Source organism: Oncorhynchus mykiss, chromosome 7 (genome assembly GCF_013265735.2).
Source record: "Oncorhynchus mykiss isolate Arlee chromosome 7, USDA_OmykA_1.1, whole genome shotgun sequence".
NCBI classification, from domain to species: Eukaryota; Metazoa; Chordata; class Actinopteri; order Salmoniformes; family Salmonidae; genus Oncorhynchus; species Oncorhynchus mykiss.
In genome coordinates, this window is record NC_048571.1 from 39002136 (window position 1) to 39018681 (window position 16546).

Below are 16546 nucleotides of genomic sequence, written 5' to 3' on the forward strand. Positions count from 1 at the left end.
GACTGTGATCAGGGCAGGTGAATGTAAGTGTCTTGTCTGTTTAATGAACAAAATAACAAACTATTGATTTAATTTGCATGGCGCAGCCATGTAGCCTATAGGCTTTTCACAGACCAGTAATATAATTAAACTCAAAATATGCTATTTTATTATTTTGAAAAAACATTTTGTTAGTCTTATAATGTTTCTTAAGACCTGCCTAAACAATTGTATAATTATTTGTTTTAAAATCTCACTACTGGGATTCACCAGAATCTCTAAGTAGCTCGAAGAACCAATCATACACATCTGTCGGAGACAGACAGGTCGAGTGGCGAATTAAGGAGCCTCTCCCCTCATATTAAAGAGCCAATCGCCTGCCTTCTGATCATTCTCACCTCTCTTCCTCACAGAAGAGTTATACTTAGCTCTCCTCAGCATGACTTGATCTGTTTTACAGTTGAACTGTTCACAGGTTTTTTTGCTTTCGTCTTTTGTGTTGGCTTCATCTCCTGTTGTAGCTAGCATCACACGGTTAGCTGCTGAGGCTTGGCTAGTTAGGTTGCAGGGCTTAACTAACCTGGCAAGCTCGATGCCAGGCTAGAATTGCCAACTGGCAAGTGTCTTCACTGACATTTTCAACCTCTCCCTGACAGAGTTTGTAATAACAATATGTTTCAAGCAGACCACCATAGTCCCTGTGCCCAAGAACACTAAGGTAACCTGCCTAAATGACTACCAACCCGTAGCACTCACATCTATAGCCATGAAGTGCTTTGAAAGGTTGGTCATGGCACATCAACACCATTATCCCAGAAACCCTAGACCCACTCCAATTTGCATACCGCTCCAACAAATCCACAGATGATGCAACCTCTATTGCACTCCACACTGTCCTTTCCCACTTGGACAAAAGGAACACCTATGTGAGAATGCTATTCATTGACTACAGCTCAGCATTCAACACCATAGTGCCCTCAAAGCTCATCACTAAGCTAAGGACCCTGGGACTAAACATCTCCAATTTGCAACTGGATCCTGGACTTCCTGATGGGCCACCCTCAGGTGGTAATGGTAGGTAACAACACATCCGCCACGCTGATCCTCAGGGGTGCGTGCTCAGTCCTCTACTGTACTCCCTGTTCACTCATAACTGCACGGCCAGGCATAACTCCAACACCATCAGTAAGTTTGCCAATGACACAACAGTGGTAGGCCTGATCAATGACAAACACATGGCCATGTGGTGCCAGGATAACAACCTCTCCCTCAACATGATCAAGACAAAGGAGATGATTGTGGACTACAGGAAAAGGAGGACCGAGTACGCCCCCATTCTCATCGACGGGGCTGTAGTGGAGCAGGTTGAGCACTTCAAGTTCCTTGGTGTCCACATCACCAACAAACTATCATGGTACAAACACACAAAGACAGTTGTGAAGAGGGCACGACAAAGCCTATTCTCCTACACCCCCCCCCCCCCCCCCCCCCCCTGTTTGTCGTGATACCAAGGGAGTCTGTTACAGAAGGCTTGGACCAACTTGGATAGAGTATACAATATGACACACTGTAAATGTTTCAACTCGTATAAATGTTTCTACATTTAATCTGTTGTCTCCCTCTCGCACACATCCATATATTTTAGTGACAAAGAGAGACTGTTCTGTTTGTATAAATGGTCTTGCCAGTCGAAGGTTGTGTTTATTCCTCTGTCTCCTGTTAAATAGTCAGCTTTTCGCACTCCCGAATCTAACCAAACACACACGCACACGCACACATACACACACAGAGCATAGATCGTCATTGCAAACAAAAATAGGCAATCTTGGATACACAAGAGGGATACACTGCAACTCGTAAATGTGGACAGGAGTAGATACATAAACTTGACTAACAGCCCAGAACAACGTTCTCACGTGAAACTCCAGTAATTGTCTTAAAAGGATATTTGTAGCTAAGAATATAGGGATCGTGTTTGGTCCAGATTGGATACTTTAAACGTCTCATTAGTCTTGTTGTCTGGTGATGGAAATCCTGCACACATTCTCCCCACTACCTTATACAGGTCTGCGGGAAGCTAGTTCCTAGAAACAATGCCATGGTCCTCATATCCAGATTAAACTATTCTCATGCTGGGTTAGACAGAATTTCTTTTTTTTAAACAGTATTTATTTCATTGGAATTTCACAATTAAGAGCTACAAAGACGAAGCAAAAACAGTACACACACACACACACACACACACACACACACACACACACACACACACACACACACACACACACACACACACACACACACACACACACATACATACATACATACATACATACACCATCTTCCCCTCCCTGCTCAGCGCTTCTCTCACCCCATCCCCATCATTGTGTCTTTCTATACATACATTTTAAACAAACATACAAACAGAAATTAAACAAAAGCTCAGTTTAAACCAATAAGTTAGGTTCAACACATGGAACGTACTGTGTAACTCTGAAACAAATAGATCACCACCATTCTCAGAAAATCCTTGCAGCATAATAGCTGATACCCCAGGTTCTAGATCATTTAGATGAGGTTCCCATACTTTGTAGAACTGATCTGTTTTAGAATGCAATGTACATGTCAAATATTCCAGTGGCACCCATTCTAATAGTATCTTATGCCAATCTTTAATAGAAGGAACCTGATCACTAATCCACTGTATCCACCAGTATCTTCGTATTTTGTGTTAGGGTGCCTGTATCAGTTTCACATTTAAGACACTGAGGAGAAGAGGAAGAGCATGTCTGCGATTTGGGGATATATGCAATCTGTGTATTATTCTTAACTGAATTGCTCTAGTACGATTACATATAGATATTGTTTTTGCATATCTCCAAATGTCCTCCCACATCTCTTCGTCAATAGTAACAGACCATTCTTTCTCCCACACTTGTTTCACCCTCTGTGTTTCAACAGTAGAAAAGGACCTTAAAGCATCATAAAACAAAATTACAGGTATTTTCCTTTGTGGGGGGAAAAATAATTATTTCAATGACAGACACATCAGGGTTGTCAATTAAGGTGGTGCTCTTCAAAATATAATGTCTTACTTGTAGAAAGCGGAAAAAGTCCTGCTTTGGGAGTCGGTGTTTCTCAACTATCTGCTCAAATGACAGTAAAATCGTATCAGCTAATAAATAATTTAGTCTGCCTGTGCCCTTATTAAGCCAAAAGTTAAAGCCAGCATCCAGCCATCCTGGACCAAAATCTGGGTTGTTAAGAATTCGGTTAAGAGCAGAGGTTAGTTTGGACCTTCCCAAAAAACGTTGAACTGATCTCCATACTTTGAGTGTGTTAAGTGTAATGGGGTTATTGCAGTGATCTTTAACAGACTTGAAACTTCTGAAAAATAAAATATCCTGTAAGGGGTATTTTGAAAAAGAAGTCTCAATGTCTAACCAAATAGAGGAGTCATCATTTGTGATCCAGTCAGAAATATAACAAAGGTGGGCACACCACTAATAGAACCTAATATTGGGCAGATCCAAGCCGCCCATAGAACTTGGCAGCTGCAATATTGCCATATTGCCATATAAGTCTCGGCCTGCGTTTATTCCATATAAAGGAACTTAGCCATCCATGTACATCCTTTATTACCTTTATTGGAGAGTAAGAGTGGGATCATTTGGATTTGGTAAAGTAGTCTAGGTAAAATGTTAATTTTCAAGAGGGATATTCTACCCAACCATGAAATCGGAAGAGAGTTCCAGCGCTACAGATCCTGTGTTATTGTATCAAACAAGGGAACAAAATTGGCTTTGGAAATTTGCTGGAATTTAGGAGTTACAAATATACCCAGATACGTAAAACTTGAAGGAGACCATTTAAAAGGAAAGGGGGAGAAGTATTAGGTACAGAATGAAGGTTACCAAGTTGCATAGACTCTGATTTAGTTAAGTTATTCTTGTAGCCTGAGAATTCACGGAATAATTCAATAATATTAACAAGAGATGTAATTGAAGTCTCGGGACTAGAGATGAATATCAGGACATCATCAGCATACAAGCTTATTTTATGGTGAACGTCACCAATGAGCAGCCCCTGTATAGCAGCCGTTACTCTGATGGCCTCGGCCAGTGGTTTCATAGCGAGTGCAAATAGGAGAGGGGACAAAGGACAGCCATGTCTGGTACCTCTGTGTATAGAAAAGCTATTTGACCATAGCCCATTAGTAAGGACAGCAGCCTGAGGATCATCATATAAAACTTTAACCCATTTTATAACGTTGTCCCCTAGACCAAATTTAGTCAGAGTAAAGAATAGGTAAGATCACTCCACATGGTCAAATGCTTTCTCATCATCTAGGGAGAGCACAAGAGGATTAGACAGGTTTAGACAGAAAAAATAAACGGTTGTTACTTACTGCTGCCCCAAGACAGGTAAACACCAGTTCGAGTCAAATTAACCTCAATTTCCCGCTTTCGCAAGTTTGTTCCAATAGCCGAGCAAAAACGAGACTTGGAAAAAATGGAAGCACAAGACTAGGGTTAATTTAACTACAGATTTATTCAATTGTCCTCAAAGAGTGGATGAATACTCATGTTGAACCCTGTCAAAAAAAGTGTAGTCCAGAATTACATATGTTTATATATTTAACCTTTATTTAACCAGGCTAGTCAGTTAAAAACAACTGTGTATGTACAATGACGACCTGGAGAGTGGAGCTTTTATAGTCCTGAGTCCAACATAGACTATACACGTGGATTTACTCTAGAGTCGTTTGATATCAACCAATAGGCTATTTCCCTCATCAGAAGGAGCAAGGGGAGAAACAATAGCATTAGCCTCCTTTTCCAGTGGTCCCCGCCAGCAGCGGGGTATGAACCCGGCCATTGTGTGAGCCAGCCAGTCAGTCACCCTGCTGAACACACGCCAAGCAGGCATGTGACACCACCTTTCCCCCTACCCCTGGCTCTAGCCCTGCCCTGGCTCTACAGTCACTCTGTGTACCCTGGACTCCAGTCTAACTAACACTGGGCCTATAGATTGCAGTACACAGGACCTGCCTTGGCTGTCAATCCTAAAATAATAGTTTAGTATTGGTAATAGTAGGTACTGTGGGGACCTTTTTAATACAATGGACATGTTGACTATCTGTAGCTGACGACAACACGTTGAAGAGTTTACAAGATAATACAAACTGTTTCTAATAGAATTTTGGATCTTAAATAAACAATTTATTCCATGGATATATTTTTTTCCTATTTCTGTCTGAGTTTACACCCTTGAGTCATTAGAATCGGTAAGGGGAGGAGTGCTGTTTTAAAAACAACGATCGGACAGTACTCATCACAATGGTCTGCATTTAAACACCACAGTTCCACCTCAGATCTGACCTCACTGTGTCAGTAAAACACCCAGATCTGTCTTACCCAGCTCTGGACCTGTCAATCAACTGACACCCCACTCAGAGATGCACACATCTTCCCTTTTCACCCAGACCTTAACTATTCTCTCCCTACTGCCTCAATACTTAAAAACCTAAGTAGCAAAACACCTTGAACCAGATTCCACAGCTTGGTTTTGTGTTAGGACACGCTGAATGTACTCTGTGGAAACAGCCAACAGCCCAACACAAGTTCAAGGCATATAATTTAGCACCAATGCTTTGGAAGCATTTTCCTGACACCACCCAAAGCTATTTTGTTTTCTGACTGTGCTGTTGTCTGAGATGCAAGGCTTCTTCAGTCTGGGCTTTAAAAGTACATCCTTTGAGCAAATTAATGTTGTCGTGGTTTTTATGCTGTTAACTAAATAGAATTCTCTTACTTCTACAAATGTGGAAATGGCTGCTAATTAATGTCCACGTCAACACAAGCAGCCAAAGAGCCAACAGCATTGTGTGGTACTTCAGGAACACCTCACAAGTCCTCAACTTCATTAAATAGTACCCGCAAAACACCAGTCTCAATGTCAACGGTGAAGGGGCGACTCTGGGATGCTCGCCTTTTAGTGTACTTGTCCTCTTGCTCAGTTGTGGACCTGGGCCTCCCACTCCTCTTTCTATTCTGGTTAGAGTTCCGCTGTTCTGTGAAGGGAGTAGTACACAGCATTGTACGAGATCTTCAGTTTGTTGGCCATTTTTCGCCTTAATTTCTCAGAACAAGAATAGACTGACGAGTTTCAGAAGAAAGTTATTGGTTTCTGGACATTTTGTGCCTGTAATTGAACCAACAAATACTGATTTTTTTATTTTACCTTTATTTAACTAGGAAAGTCAGTTAAGAACAAATTCTTATTTTTAGGAACAGTGGGTAACTTGTTCAGGGGCAGAACGAAAGATTTTTACCTTGTCAGCTTGGGGATTTGATCTTGCAACCTTTCGGTTACTAGTCCGACACTCTAACCACTACGCTACCTGCCGCCCCACTAGGCTACCTGCCTCCCCAATACTCAACTAGTCTAAAGAAGGACCGTTTTATTTCTTCTTTAAATCAGCGCAATTATTTTCAGCTGTCCCAAATGGAAGGCATACTCATTGTTTGTCATCAGTGGCACCATAGACTCCACTGATCAGCCAAAACAAGCCCAATAACACAATGCATGCACACACTCCTATTGAATATGTATTCACCTGTATTGTGAGTAGGCCTATGCCATCTTAATTTACCCAGTTTATCAAAAATGTATCATTAAAATACAATTATTACCATTATGTTTATATGTAGTTAGATTGGTAAAGAGAAATCTTTGTTTGGTTAAAAAATGTATGCATTAGTGCATACATGGCTGTCTCTGGGAAATTTGGTCAACATTTTGTAATTTAATTGATATTGAATATTGGCCTCCTTGACCCCCAAAAATCAGTATTGGTTCTAAAACAAATCCATATCAGTTGTTCTCTATTCAGAATGAGTACCAAGGTTCGGAACATTTTGAGGACAACCTTTAAAACTGGAACAAACATTTCAGAAACGGGTGCAGAAAATCAAACTAAGTAATTGGATTAATCAATCAGTGTACATGCAAAAACATAGATATTGAAACAAACCATTCTAAGAATCTACCTGCAATAGAGCATGCTGGGAAATATGATAATGATGGATGTGGTTTTTGATTCAAAGGGATGTTTATAAGTTTCAGGCTTCTGAAATAGGGTAAAACTAGGCCCTCAAAATAAGGCTTTATGAAATATGTATGGTATTGTATTAAATAATGTATTTTTTTCATGATAACACATTCGCTGAAGTTCTCACTTGGTCCATAGGACCGAAAATGGGAAAAGCTCAGGGAAATATTTGAATAAGGCCTTACACTAAGCAGTGTGTTAATTTAACACTGTTCCAGTGATATCAAATTGGTACAGTAGTTAGTCTTGTCACATCGCTGCAACTCCCATACAGACTCGGGAGAGGCGAAGGTGGATAGCCATGTGTCCTCCAAAACACGACCCTGCCAAGATGCACTGCTTCTTGACACACTCCTCGCTTAACCTGGAAGCCAGCTGCACCAATGTGTTGGAGGAAACACTGTCCAGCTGGCGACCGAAGTCAGCGTGCATTCGCCAGGCCGCCACAAGGAGTCGCTAGAGCGTGATGGGACAAAGACATCCCAGCCGGCCAAACCTTCCCCTAACCCGGATGACGCTGGACCAATTGTGCGCCACCTCATGGGTCTCCCAGTTGCGACTGGCTGTGACACAGCCCGGGATCGAACCCGGATCTGTATGACGCCTCTAGCACTGCGATGCAGTACCTTAGGGAGGCCCTTTTTTAACACTGGAAAATTTGCTGCGTAGTATTGTAAGGTATTTCAGTACAAGACGCACAGTAGTTCAGCATTCAATGGTTCATACACAGCATTCATACACACAGGCCCAACCAAGGAGAACAAAATAGTGAAATAAGTATCCAAGCTATTACTGCTGCTATTTACTAGTATCCCTAGCCTTGACAGACAGGTTGCCTACCACAATGTACTATAGGACTGGGAATGTCAAGACTAGCTATTTACTAAAGGGTCTTCGTAGCACGGACCTTAGGAAATAGGAATAAGCGTGGAAATGGCCTGACCTTTAGGGAAGCAGAGAGTCTCATAATGCAAGTTGCTGTTTGTATCAATCACACAGCCCATCGAAAGAGAGAAAGAGAGAGAGGGAAGGGGGTCGAGAGAGAGAGACAGTGTTCTCCCTCTGATCAGTGTTGTTCAATCGTCCTTTCTCCAGGTTCCTCAATTATCACCAATTTTCAATATCACTAATTGGTAAAAGGAGGGGAGGAGGTAAGGGGGGGGGGGGGGGTAGAAAGTGAGAGAGAGAGGAAGAGAGTGAGGAGGAAGGGGCAAAGGAAAAGCCAGTATTCTGAGAATGAGCTGTACTCACGTTGATATCCAGGCTGCACAAGCTGAGAGAGTCCACATCCCTCCTCCTCTGTTTCCTCTTCTTCTGTAAACACACAACAACAACAACACAGAGGGTGAGTTTTTTTTATAGAGAACATGGAAGCAAGGTAACATGTGAGGAACTGAATAAAAATAATTTACTGGCACACACTCAATACGTTTGCTAAACTACAGGTTGCCCTGTGAAAACCAAAATAGTTTTTTCAAGCAATGGTCTTTTTAGGGAGTATGCAAGCACACTCGTTCAGGTCGCCTAGCTGACTTCGGCTAGCCGCCAGCCGAACTGAAGCATGCTGATGCCTTTAGGCTAACATAAATCCAACATATAATAAGCCAATCAGTGGAGCACTTAATAGTTTTGGCTCGTCTCCAACCATTTAGTAGATAAACTAGGATGCTATATTTACAGGCATAGCAGCAGTCAATCTAAATGGATTCCGTTCACTGTTTCTTTCTACTTGGCATTGTATTCTACACAAGTTGTAGTGTGTTATTATTGTTGCCGTATAACAGTTTAATTCCCATGACAACAAGAATTCTCCTGCCTGGCTACCGGGAGGATTTTCTGAGGTCAGGGAGAGGAGTTGAACAATGGGACATGGGAAGCAAGGAGTTGTGTCTGAAAGAGAGTTGTGTTGAGGTACGTAATGTATACAGTATGAACTCAAGCCTGTGTTAAAAAAATATATTTTAGACTAGGAGCACTGATCTAGGATCACCTCCCCTGAGTCCCCTCTGTCCATATAATCGTATTCAGTATGATAAAAAAAAAAATATGAATAGGCAAACAAGAAGGCAAATATCCTAAAACAGCAGTCCTACTCTTGGTGAATATGAGCCCAGAACAACTCTGAGATAAATCTGCATATTTCTGAGGCCTGACTACTTGCTATATGACACGGATAGAAGTCCTTCTATAATGGAACACAACATTCCATAGCCTTCTAACAGGAGAGCTGACCCACACAAATCGTATGGAGCTGAACACAACAATGACACATCGTTCCTACAACAGAACTTCCACAACACACTCCAACGGATCTTCCAGACTGAACAATCGGGCATGTGGAGCTCAACACAGATGTGTTGGTTGGAGTTGTTACGTATGGAACCCTTACGCAAAGGGCATTGTTACAATTACGTTACATATGATGTAAACACTTTTCTCTAACGTATGTGAACTCAAAGAACTCTGAAGTCCAGATAAAGCTACATTCATTTCTCTGATTGCTGAAGACTGGCCAGAAAACTCATTCCAGAATTCAATTTTTTTGCTGATTGAACACAACATCCAACAGACCCAAACAAATGTAGGTCACAGGAGGCTGCTGACGGGAAGAATGGCTCATAATAATGGCCGGAAAGGAGCAAACGGAGTGGCATCAAACGCCTGGAAACCATGTGTTTGATGTATTTGAAACCCTTCCACTGATTCCGCTCCACTCATTCCCACGAGCCCGTTCTCCCCCAATAAGGTTCCACCAACCTCTATTTATTTTGCTCAGGAAATACACAGGGGATTTAACAGGGAAGGACTGGTGCCCATAGGCCTACTGTGGTTTCTGAAGTAAATGTTTTCCTGTAATCGGACTATTCTAGATCATCCTTTAACTATTTTATTGAGCATTCAGAGAGAAACAACTGGTCAGTCAGACTGAAAACATAATTAGTAATAGTTAATGAAAGAGTGGGTCACTGTCTTAATACATTTCCGAAGGTTTAACTATCATCTGCATCAGAGATATTTCCTTATGATTAACATTTCCTGCTCATATTTGTACCTCCTATGGGATCGATGTCCCTATACCGGGACGGTTGAGCTAACGTGCACTAATGTGATTAGCATGACGCTGTAAGTAACAAGAACATTTCCCAGGACATAGAAATGTCTTATAAGGGCAGAAAGCTTAAATTCTTGTTAATCTAAATGCACGGTTCAATTTACAGTAGCTATTACAGTGAAAGAATACCATGCTATTGTTTGAGGAGAGTGCACAAACAACAAACTTTTATCACGGCAACTGGTTTGATACATTCACCTCTGAAGGTAAATAGTGTACTTTCATTCAGTAATCTTGCTCTGATTTGTCATCTTGAGGGTCCCAGCGATAAAATATAGCATTGTTTTGTTTGATAAAATCTATTTTTATATTTTAAATGTAGGAACTGGGTTCTACAGTTTGAACCCCTGCTGTCTCTGGCTCCACACCCACCCCGTCCGGCCACCTAGATGTGCGAAAGTTAGTGTATAAGCTAATGATCCATCATGTATGACATTCCTGGGAGTGTGTAAACAAAAATGTTGTATTACCATAGAATTGTTGTATGTTCTCTATAGTTATGTACTTGAAAATGTTTGTATTATCTTTTACCAGATGTAATGTGTTATATTCTCCTACATTAATTTCACATTTCCACAAACTTCCAAGCGTTTCCTTTCAAATGGTATCAAGAATGTCCTGAGATACAGGCAGTTAGATTTGTCATTTTAGGTGAACATTTAAAAAAAGGGTCCGATCCTTAGTCAGAGCTCTGTATTTGATATTTACCGGTATGCAATCTCCACTTTGAAATGTCAGACTTGATTTTCCCTTGCAAAAAATGGAACAACCCCTACACACATTATTTTCCGCATTTAGTTAGCTGAGAGACTTTCTGACATGGAGAATATGATGAAGCCTGGAAACAATTCAGCATCTCCATCACCAACCCCCTTTCCTTCTCCAGTGCAACTTCCCCAGCCCTATAACTCACAGCCCCCATCTCCCCATCGCTAGCTAAAAAGGCAATTTAACTATTTTTATCCAGTAGAAAACTCAGCGGTCAATATTTGAAAGAAATCATACACATAGAACCTGACGACCTGACTTAGTTTCAAAACTTTTACTCAGCCTAGTTTATAGTAACTCAGGTCTTTGCTGCAGAGGCACAGCAGGTGCAGCCGCCCCAGGGAACATGCAACAACACTTCCTGTGCAGAGTAACAGGCGACAAGAGCCTTCCTCCACAAACGCACGCAGGCACACACTTAGCACGCACACACACACACACACACACAGTGCACTGAGTGCATGGGGACACAACAGATGGTGACTACTGTAGCTCTCTGTTTCACTATACAGATGTAGGATCTTAATTTGATCACCCTGTTGCAGGAAAACTTTCCTGCAATGCAGGAAATGTTACAATTGTAGTGTATTTGAGATTTTAAAAGGCTTCTGAAGTTTAACTTCCACTTTGAAATGTCAGACTTGATTTTCCCCTTACAAAAAATGTATCAACCCCTACACGTTATTTTCCTGCTGTAACAAACTTGCTTAAATTAAGATCCCACATCTGTACAGGGAAACTACCTCTGTTGCCTCCAGACCAGAGGATGTTGAGCACACCTGTTTGTCTCGCTAATATGTGACCGGTCTATCCTAAAAGGTAGTAAGTATTTGATTGGATGATGCAGCAAAAAAAACAAAAAGGTCAGCTAAAATTGGATAACCTACCGATAGAACATTGCAGAATTCAAGGTTGAATAAAGAATATATTATTTTGAGACATGCTTGTTTATGCATTTATGCATATCATGTACTAACATTGCCTGGCGACTACTAACAAGTTATGCAACTCAACTACCGCTGACCTTATAATGCAGCCTGAAACAGAAATCTGTCAAATACATGGTAATTACATGCTATGCTCTGATTCAAACATCAGGAGTACCATTTTGTCAGTGTTACCAGACTACTGTAGGACAATAACTGTACTCAACAAAAGAGCGGCTCTGGTAGGACTCGCTCACCATAAATATCTTTCACAGCATGGTTGGTACATATAGGACCTATCCTCTCACTCACCTTCTGATGCACAAATAGACAGCACCCCATCATGAGGGACCCCTGAGCCGGTTTGCTCCCCAGAGTCACAAAGTCACGGCAATGCTTTCCCTCCACAGTAAGGGCCACTGCTAGCCCGGATCCAGCCCGCTCCTTAGATAGTGAGGGTCACACACGCTCTGATCCAGCTCCTCAGCTAGCCCACGGACACACACATTTAGATCCAGGCTTCTACCATCGTTAGCCCAGGCCACACAGACTCAAATCTAGTCTGCTCCTCTGCTAGCCAAGATCTCACATCCAGCTTGCTCTTCACACACAGGGTGTGTGTCTGTATCCGTATGAGTGTGTGTGAGAGAGAGGCCGAGTTGCGCTGCTTCGCAACAGGATGTGCTAGCGAGAGGGGAAACTGAGCTGATGCTATATCGGCCTGTGGAGCCACAATGGCCGGTAGACAACCTTTATTTTCGTTGTCCGGAGAGTTTGTGAACTGCCTGGCTTGCAACCTCTCGGACACACAGGCAGACAGTTCTGTCCCTGGTCACAGAAATACCCCCATCACACTATCTTGCCAACCTGAACCGCAATGTAATGGCTTCCAGTAACTACAGCTTGGTTTGGCTCAGTTCTGATTGGTTCGGTAGTGTGAAAAGCCCTGTGGTGCCATGCTTCTGCCCTCTCCCTATGACTAGTACAATGCATCCATTAGGTAGGCCACTACTGGGGGGTCAATAATGATCTGGCAGTAGTACAGGCCTTAAAAGCTCTATTTCCACAGAAAAATCCATGCTGTTGGAAATGTATGATAGTATGAAATACTTTTATATCCTGCAAATCAATGTTTACCCTCACGATCAATTTTATCTCACTGCCTTTAAAGTTTATTCAAAAATGTGTCATTCTAACCCTGATGACATAAATACACATAGCAGGGCTAGGCCTTATAAAACAGATGTCATACTGTACAGTGGATGGTAAAGTATTTAGTCAATCATACACCAAACTGAAAACTAGCTGTTATTGGCAGAGGTTTGGAAATCTCTTTGTTATTGTCATGTTTCCACCTGTCACCAGAGGGCAGCAGAGACCGTCCTAGAGACATTAACTACACTCAGGTGTGTCCAATTTACTCATTATGACTTCCCTGTTAAAAGAAGTGTGTTTTCTGTTGTCCTTTTGCAGACGTTTGAATTGTTTAACATGTGCGCTTGTTTCCAGAGTCAGTTTTTGAAAATGTAGTGTTTTGTTTTTCCCAGTGTACTGTGATCCTGCGGCTACCGTTTCTCAGTAAAGTACTATGTTTATCCTAAACCACTGATTCCTCGTCTGGTCTCTTCTCTGCACCTGGGTCCAACCTTACTACTTCACACTTATTGGTCTATTAACTAATTTACCTCTTGGTGATGTCACAAGGCAGGCCAAACCACCAAAGCAGGCTGAAATTTCAGGCAGTCTTTTCAAGCAGCTCTTACACTAAAAGAGCATTATCATAATGTTTTACAATTGAACAGTATTGTTCCCACCTCATATTGTGGAAATATATATAAAACACAGGAAAATCACATTTTTGACTGCACTGGGCTTTTAAACTTGAATAAAGCAAGTTTGTCAGAAAAACACCCCGTGTAACTGTGCATTACTAAAGTATATGGGATTAAATAAAATATATTTAACCAGGCAAGTCAGTTAATGAAGAACACATTCTTATTTACAATGACGGCCTAGGAACAGTGGGTTAACAGCCTTTGTTCAGGGGCAGAACGACAGATTTTTACGTTGTCAGCTCGGGGATTCGGTCTAGCAACCTTTACGGTTACTGGCCTAACGCTCTAACCACTAGCCTACCTGCCACCCCAAAATAAACCATGTTGAAATGAGAAAACAAGGTCATATATTTTCAGCTCTACGGTTGGGGGCATTCAAGTTATAGTCTCGATATGTATTTGCTGCAGCAAGGTACATTGATGGTGATGCCGTGCGCCAAGGTCAGTAGCAACTATCTTACAATAACTCATCTTAGAAAAGACATTACTGAAATATGCCCCTGACGGTGCAGGTACATCCATTTTAAAGCAAGTGTTTTGTGTGCTGCAGTACAGGTTCACATTTGAATAACTCTGACTGTATTTACCATGAATGATGTCATCACATTCATTGCCTGTTACTTGATGCTTTAATCCAAGTCCTGTCTGAAAGCCACACTTAATGGTGCTTGTTGATCAATATGAGAAACGTAGCATTTTGAGTTGACGCTAGACAAAGGGCTCTCCACAGTCTGCATCGCGGAAGTTCAGCGTGATTTGAAATGTAAAGGCAATATTCCCGCGTTATAGTGGAAACTGCGTTCACCGTGAGTCTCAATCAGAAATGACCTTCACATTTATATCTCGGGAATTGGCCGCGCTTCAACAATACCGATTGAATAGAGGCCCTAGCCGAGAAGAGGCGTAAATACTACAACATAGACATGACGTTATAAAAACGTTTAGATAACCTCACTGGAAACAAAATGTCACAGTCTTGTCATAATCGTGTGGTTCGAGATTACAAGAATAGTTTCAAGATTTTACGGTCTTGTTCTTTGCCGCAGGGTAGGAGGCTGCACAGGCTGCATGTTACTCTGAAGGTTAAGAACAGGGCACACGTCAGCGCACACAGTTCTCGTCTGTAGTGTACACACAGCCAATTATCCAGGTGCAGAGGGTGCAAAACATTTCAGAAGGTGCCAGGTAGAGTCTGGTCTACTGGTGCTGCTGTCGACACGGACTACACATGTCCCAGAGCGTAATTCCACTTTCCTTGGGGGAAAGAAATCCTCAGAGAGAAATAGATAACTGTTCCCAGCTAACTGACGCCTATGGTTGAAGCGTTGCAATTAACGATATGGGAGATTTTCAATAGTGTCCATTGCACTCTTAGGAACAGGGCAAACCAATGTATCAGACAGCTCCGGCTCCAATAACACTCAAATGAGAGGTCACCCAAACAACACATCTCACTAAGAAGTGTAAGAAGAAAATTATTAAAAGCACAAACTCAACTATTTATGGGGAAATGGAGCAACATTTAGCCAGAACAGGTTTCCTTCTAACTCTGTGTCAGTCTAAATGGTGGAGGGGAGAGTTGGTGAGGACAGCAGTGAACATAAATTATAATAATATAAGTCATTAGGTCCATGTCCAAAATGGCTGCCTTTTCCCTAGTGCACTATATAGGGAATAGGGGGCCATTTGGGACGCACACCTGGTTGGCTGAGCTCCTGGTTGAGGGAACAGGACATTCATGCCCTGGAGAAAGATGGTGTTGTCTTGGGACTTAACGCAACAAAAACACGGCCTCACTTTAAAAGGATTTACTGTAATGTTACAGTATATCATGAATAATCATTTGCAGGCCGATTTAGTGTATGAACTATGCACTAATGAATTTGGATGAGCATTTTGTTATGTGTGCCATTCTAATTTGGGGCTACATAGCCAGGTCATTCAAAAATGAACAAATCAGAAAACAAAGGAAACCTCTTCAGTACGCAGAGATAAATAATCTGAGTTGGATAAAGGCTGAGTTGATGAGTGGAAAACTGCATCAACTCCCCTCCAGCTCTCCCTGCTATGACATAACAGGCAGAATAAGGCAGGGAGGAGACTGTGAGGCAGGACTACTCCCAAGTTCTGTGCTGTTATGTACCAGAAGCCAGGAAAGACTGAAATAAACCAAGAATACTCTGTCAGTCCCTAAGGAGGTAGGTACTAGTTAGTCACTTATACAATAGTCTTCTTTCCACCCTGTGTCTCCAAGCGAGGATACTACACAACAGTCTTCTTCCCACTCTGTGTTTTCAAGCAAGGATACTTATTGTATACAACGACGTACATCCTTCAGATCAGGCACTTATAGCAGCTAACAATGTGATGGGACCCTAAAATATCAGACGATAACACCCTGATGAAGGATTGACGCTGAAACACGTTGTTTCATTCATTCCTCTATTACTCAGCTATTGAAAACAGTCAGAGAGAAGCTGTTCTGGTTACCATGGTTTAGATGTAGCATGCCTCCAGGCCCCTTATCTAGTCAGGACATGGCCTTCTCTTTGAGATAGATACGACATCTCAAAGAGTAGAGGCTATTGCCTTTCTATTCTCTTCATACTCGACTTGGCTGCTTTCCCTCCGTCAGAGTAGGGGGAAAAAACAAAGACAAATTGGTCAGGTGTGTGTGTGTGTGTGTGTGTGTGTGTGTGTGTGTGTGTGTGTGTGTGTGTGTGTGTGTGTGTGTGTGTGTGTGTGTGTGTGTGTGTGTGTGTGTGTGTGTGTGTGTGTGTGTGTGTGTGTGTGTGTGTGTGTGTGTGTGTGTGTT

General features: G+C 41.9%; 1 protein-coding gene across 2 annotated transcripts in view; it reads right to left on the reverse strand.

Moving 5' to 3' along the window:
* The window catches only part of LOC110527722 (rho guanine nucleotide exchange factor 3), a 121412-nt gene that overhangs the window by 68335 nt on the left and 36531 nt on the right, over nt 1-16546 (reverse strand). Inside the window, exons 1-2 of one of the 2 annotated variants that reach the window (XM_021609183.2) lie at nt 12209-12546; nt 8342-8404 (exon numbers count right to left, since the gene is read on the reverse strand). In XM_021609183.2, the coding sequence (XP_021464858.2) occupies nt 8342-8404; nt 12209-12241 (96 nt within the window). In that variant the 5' untranslated portion in view covers nt 12242-12546. Of the gene's footprint in view, nt 1-8341; nt 8405-12208; nt 12547-16546 lie in introns of those variants that run through there. The other variant, XM_021609182.2, reaches the window with a different exon arrangement.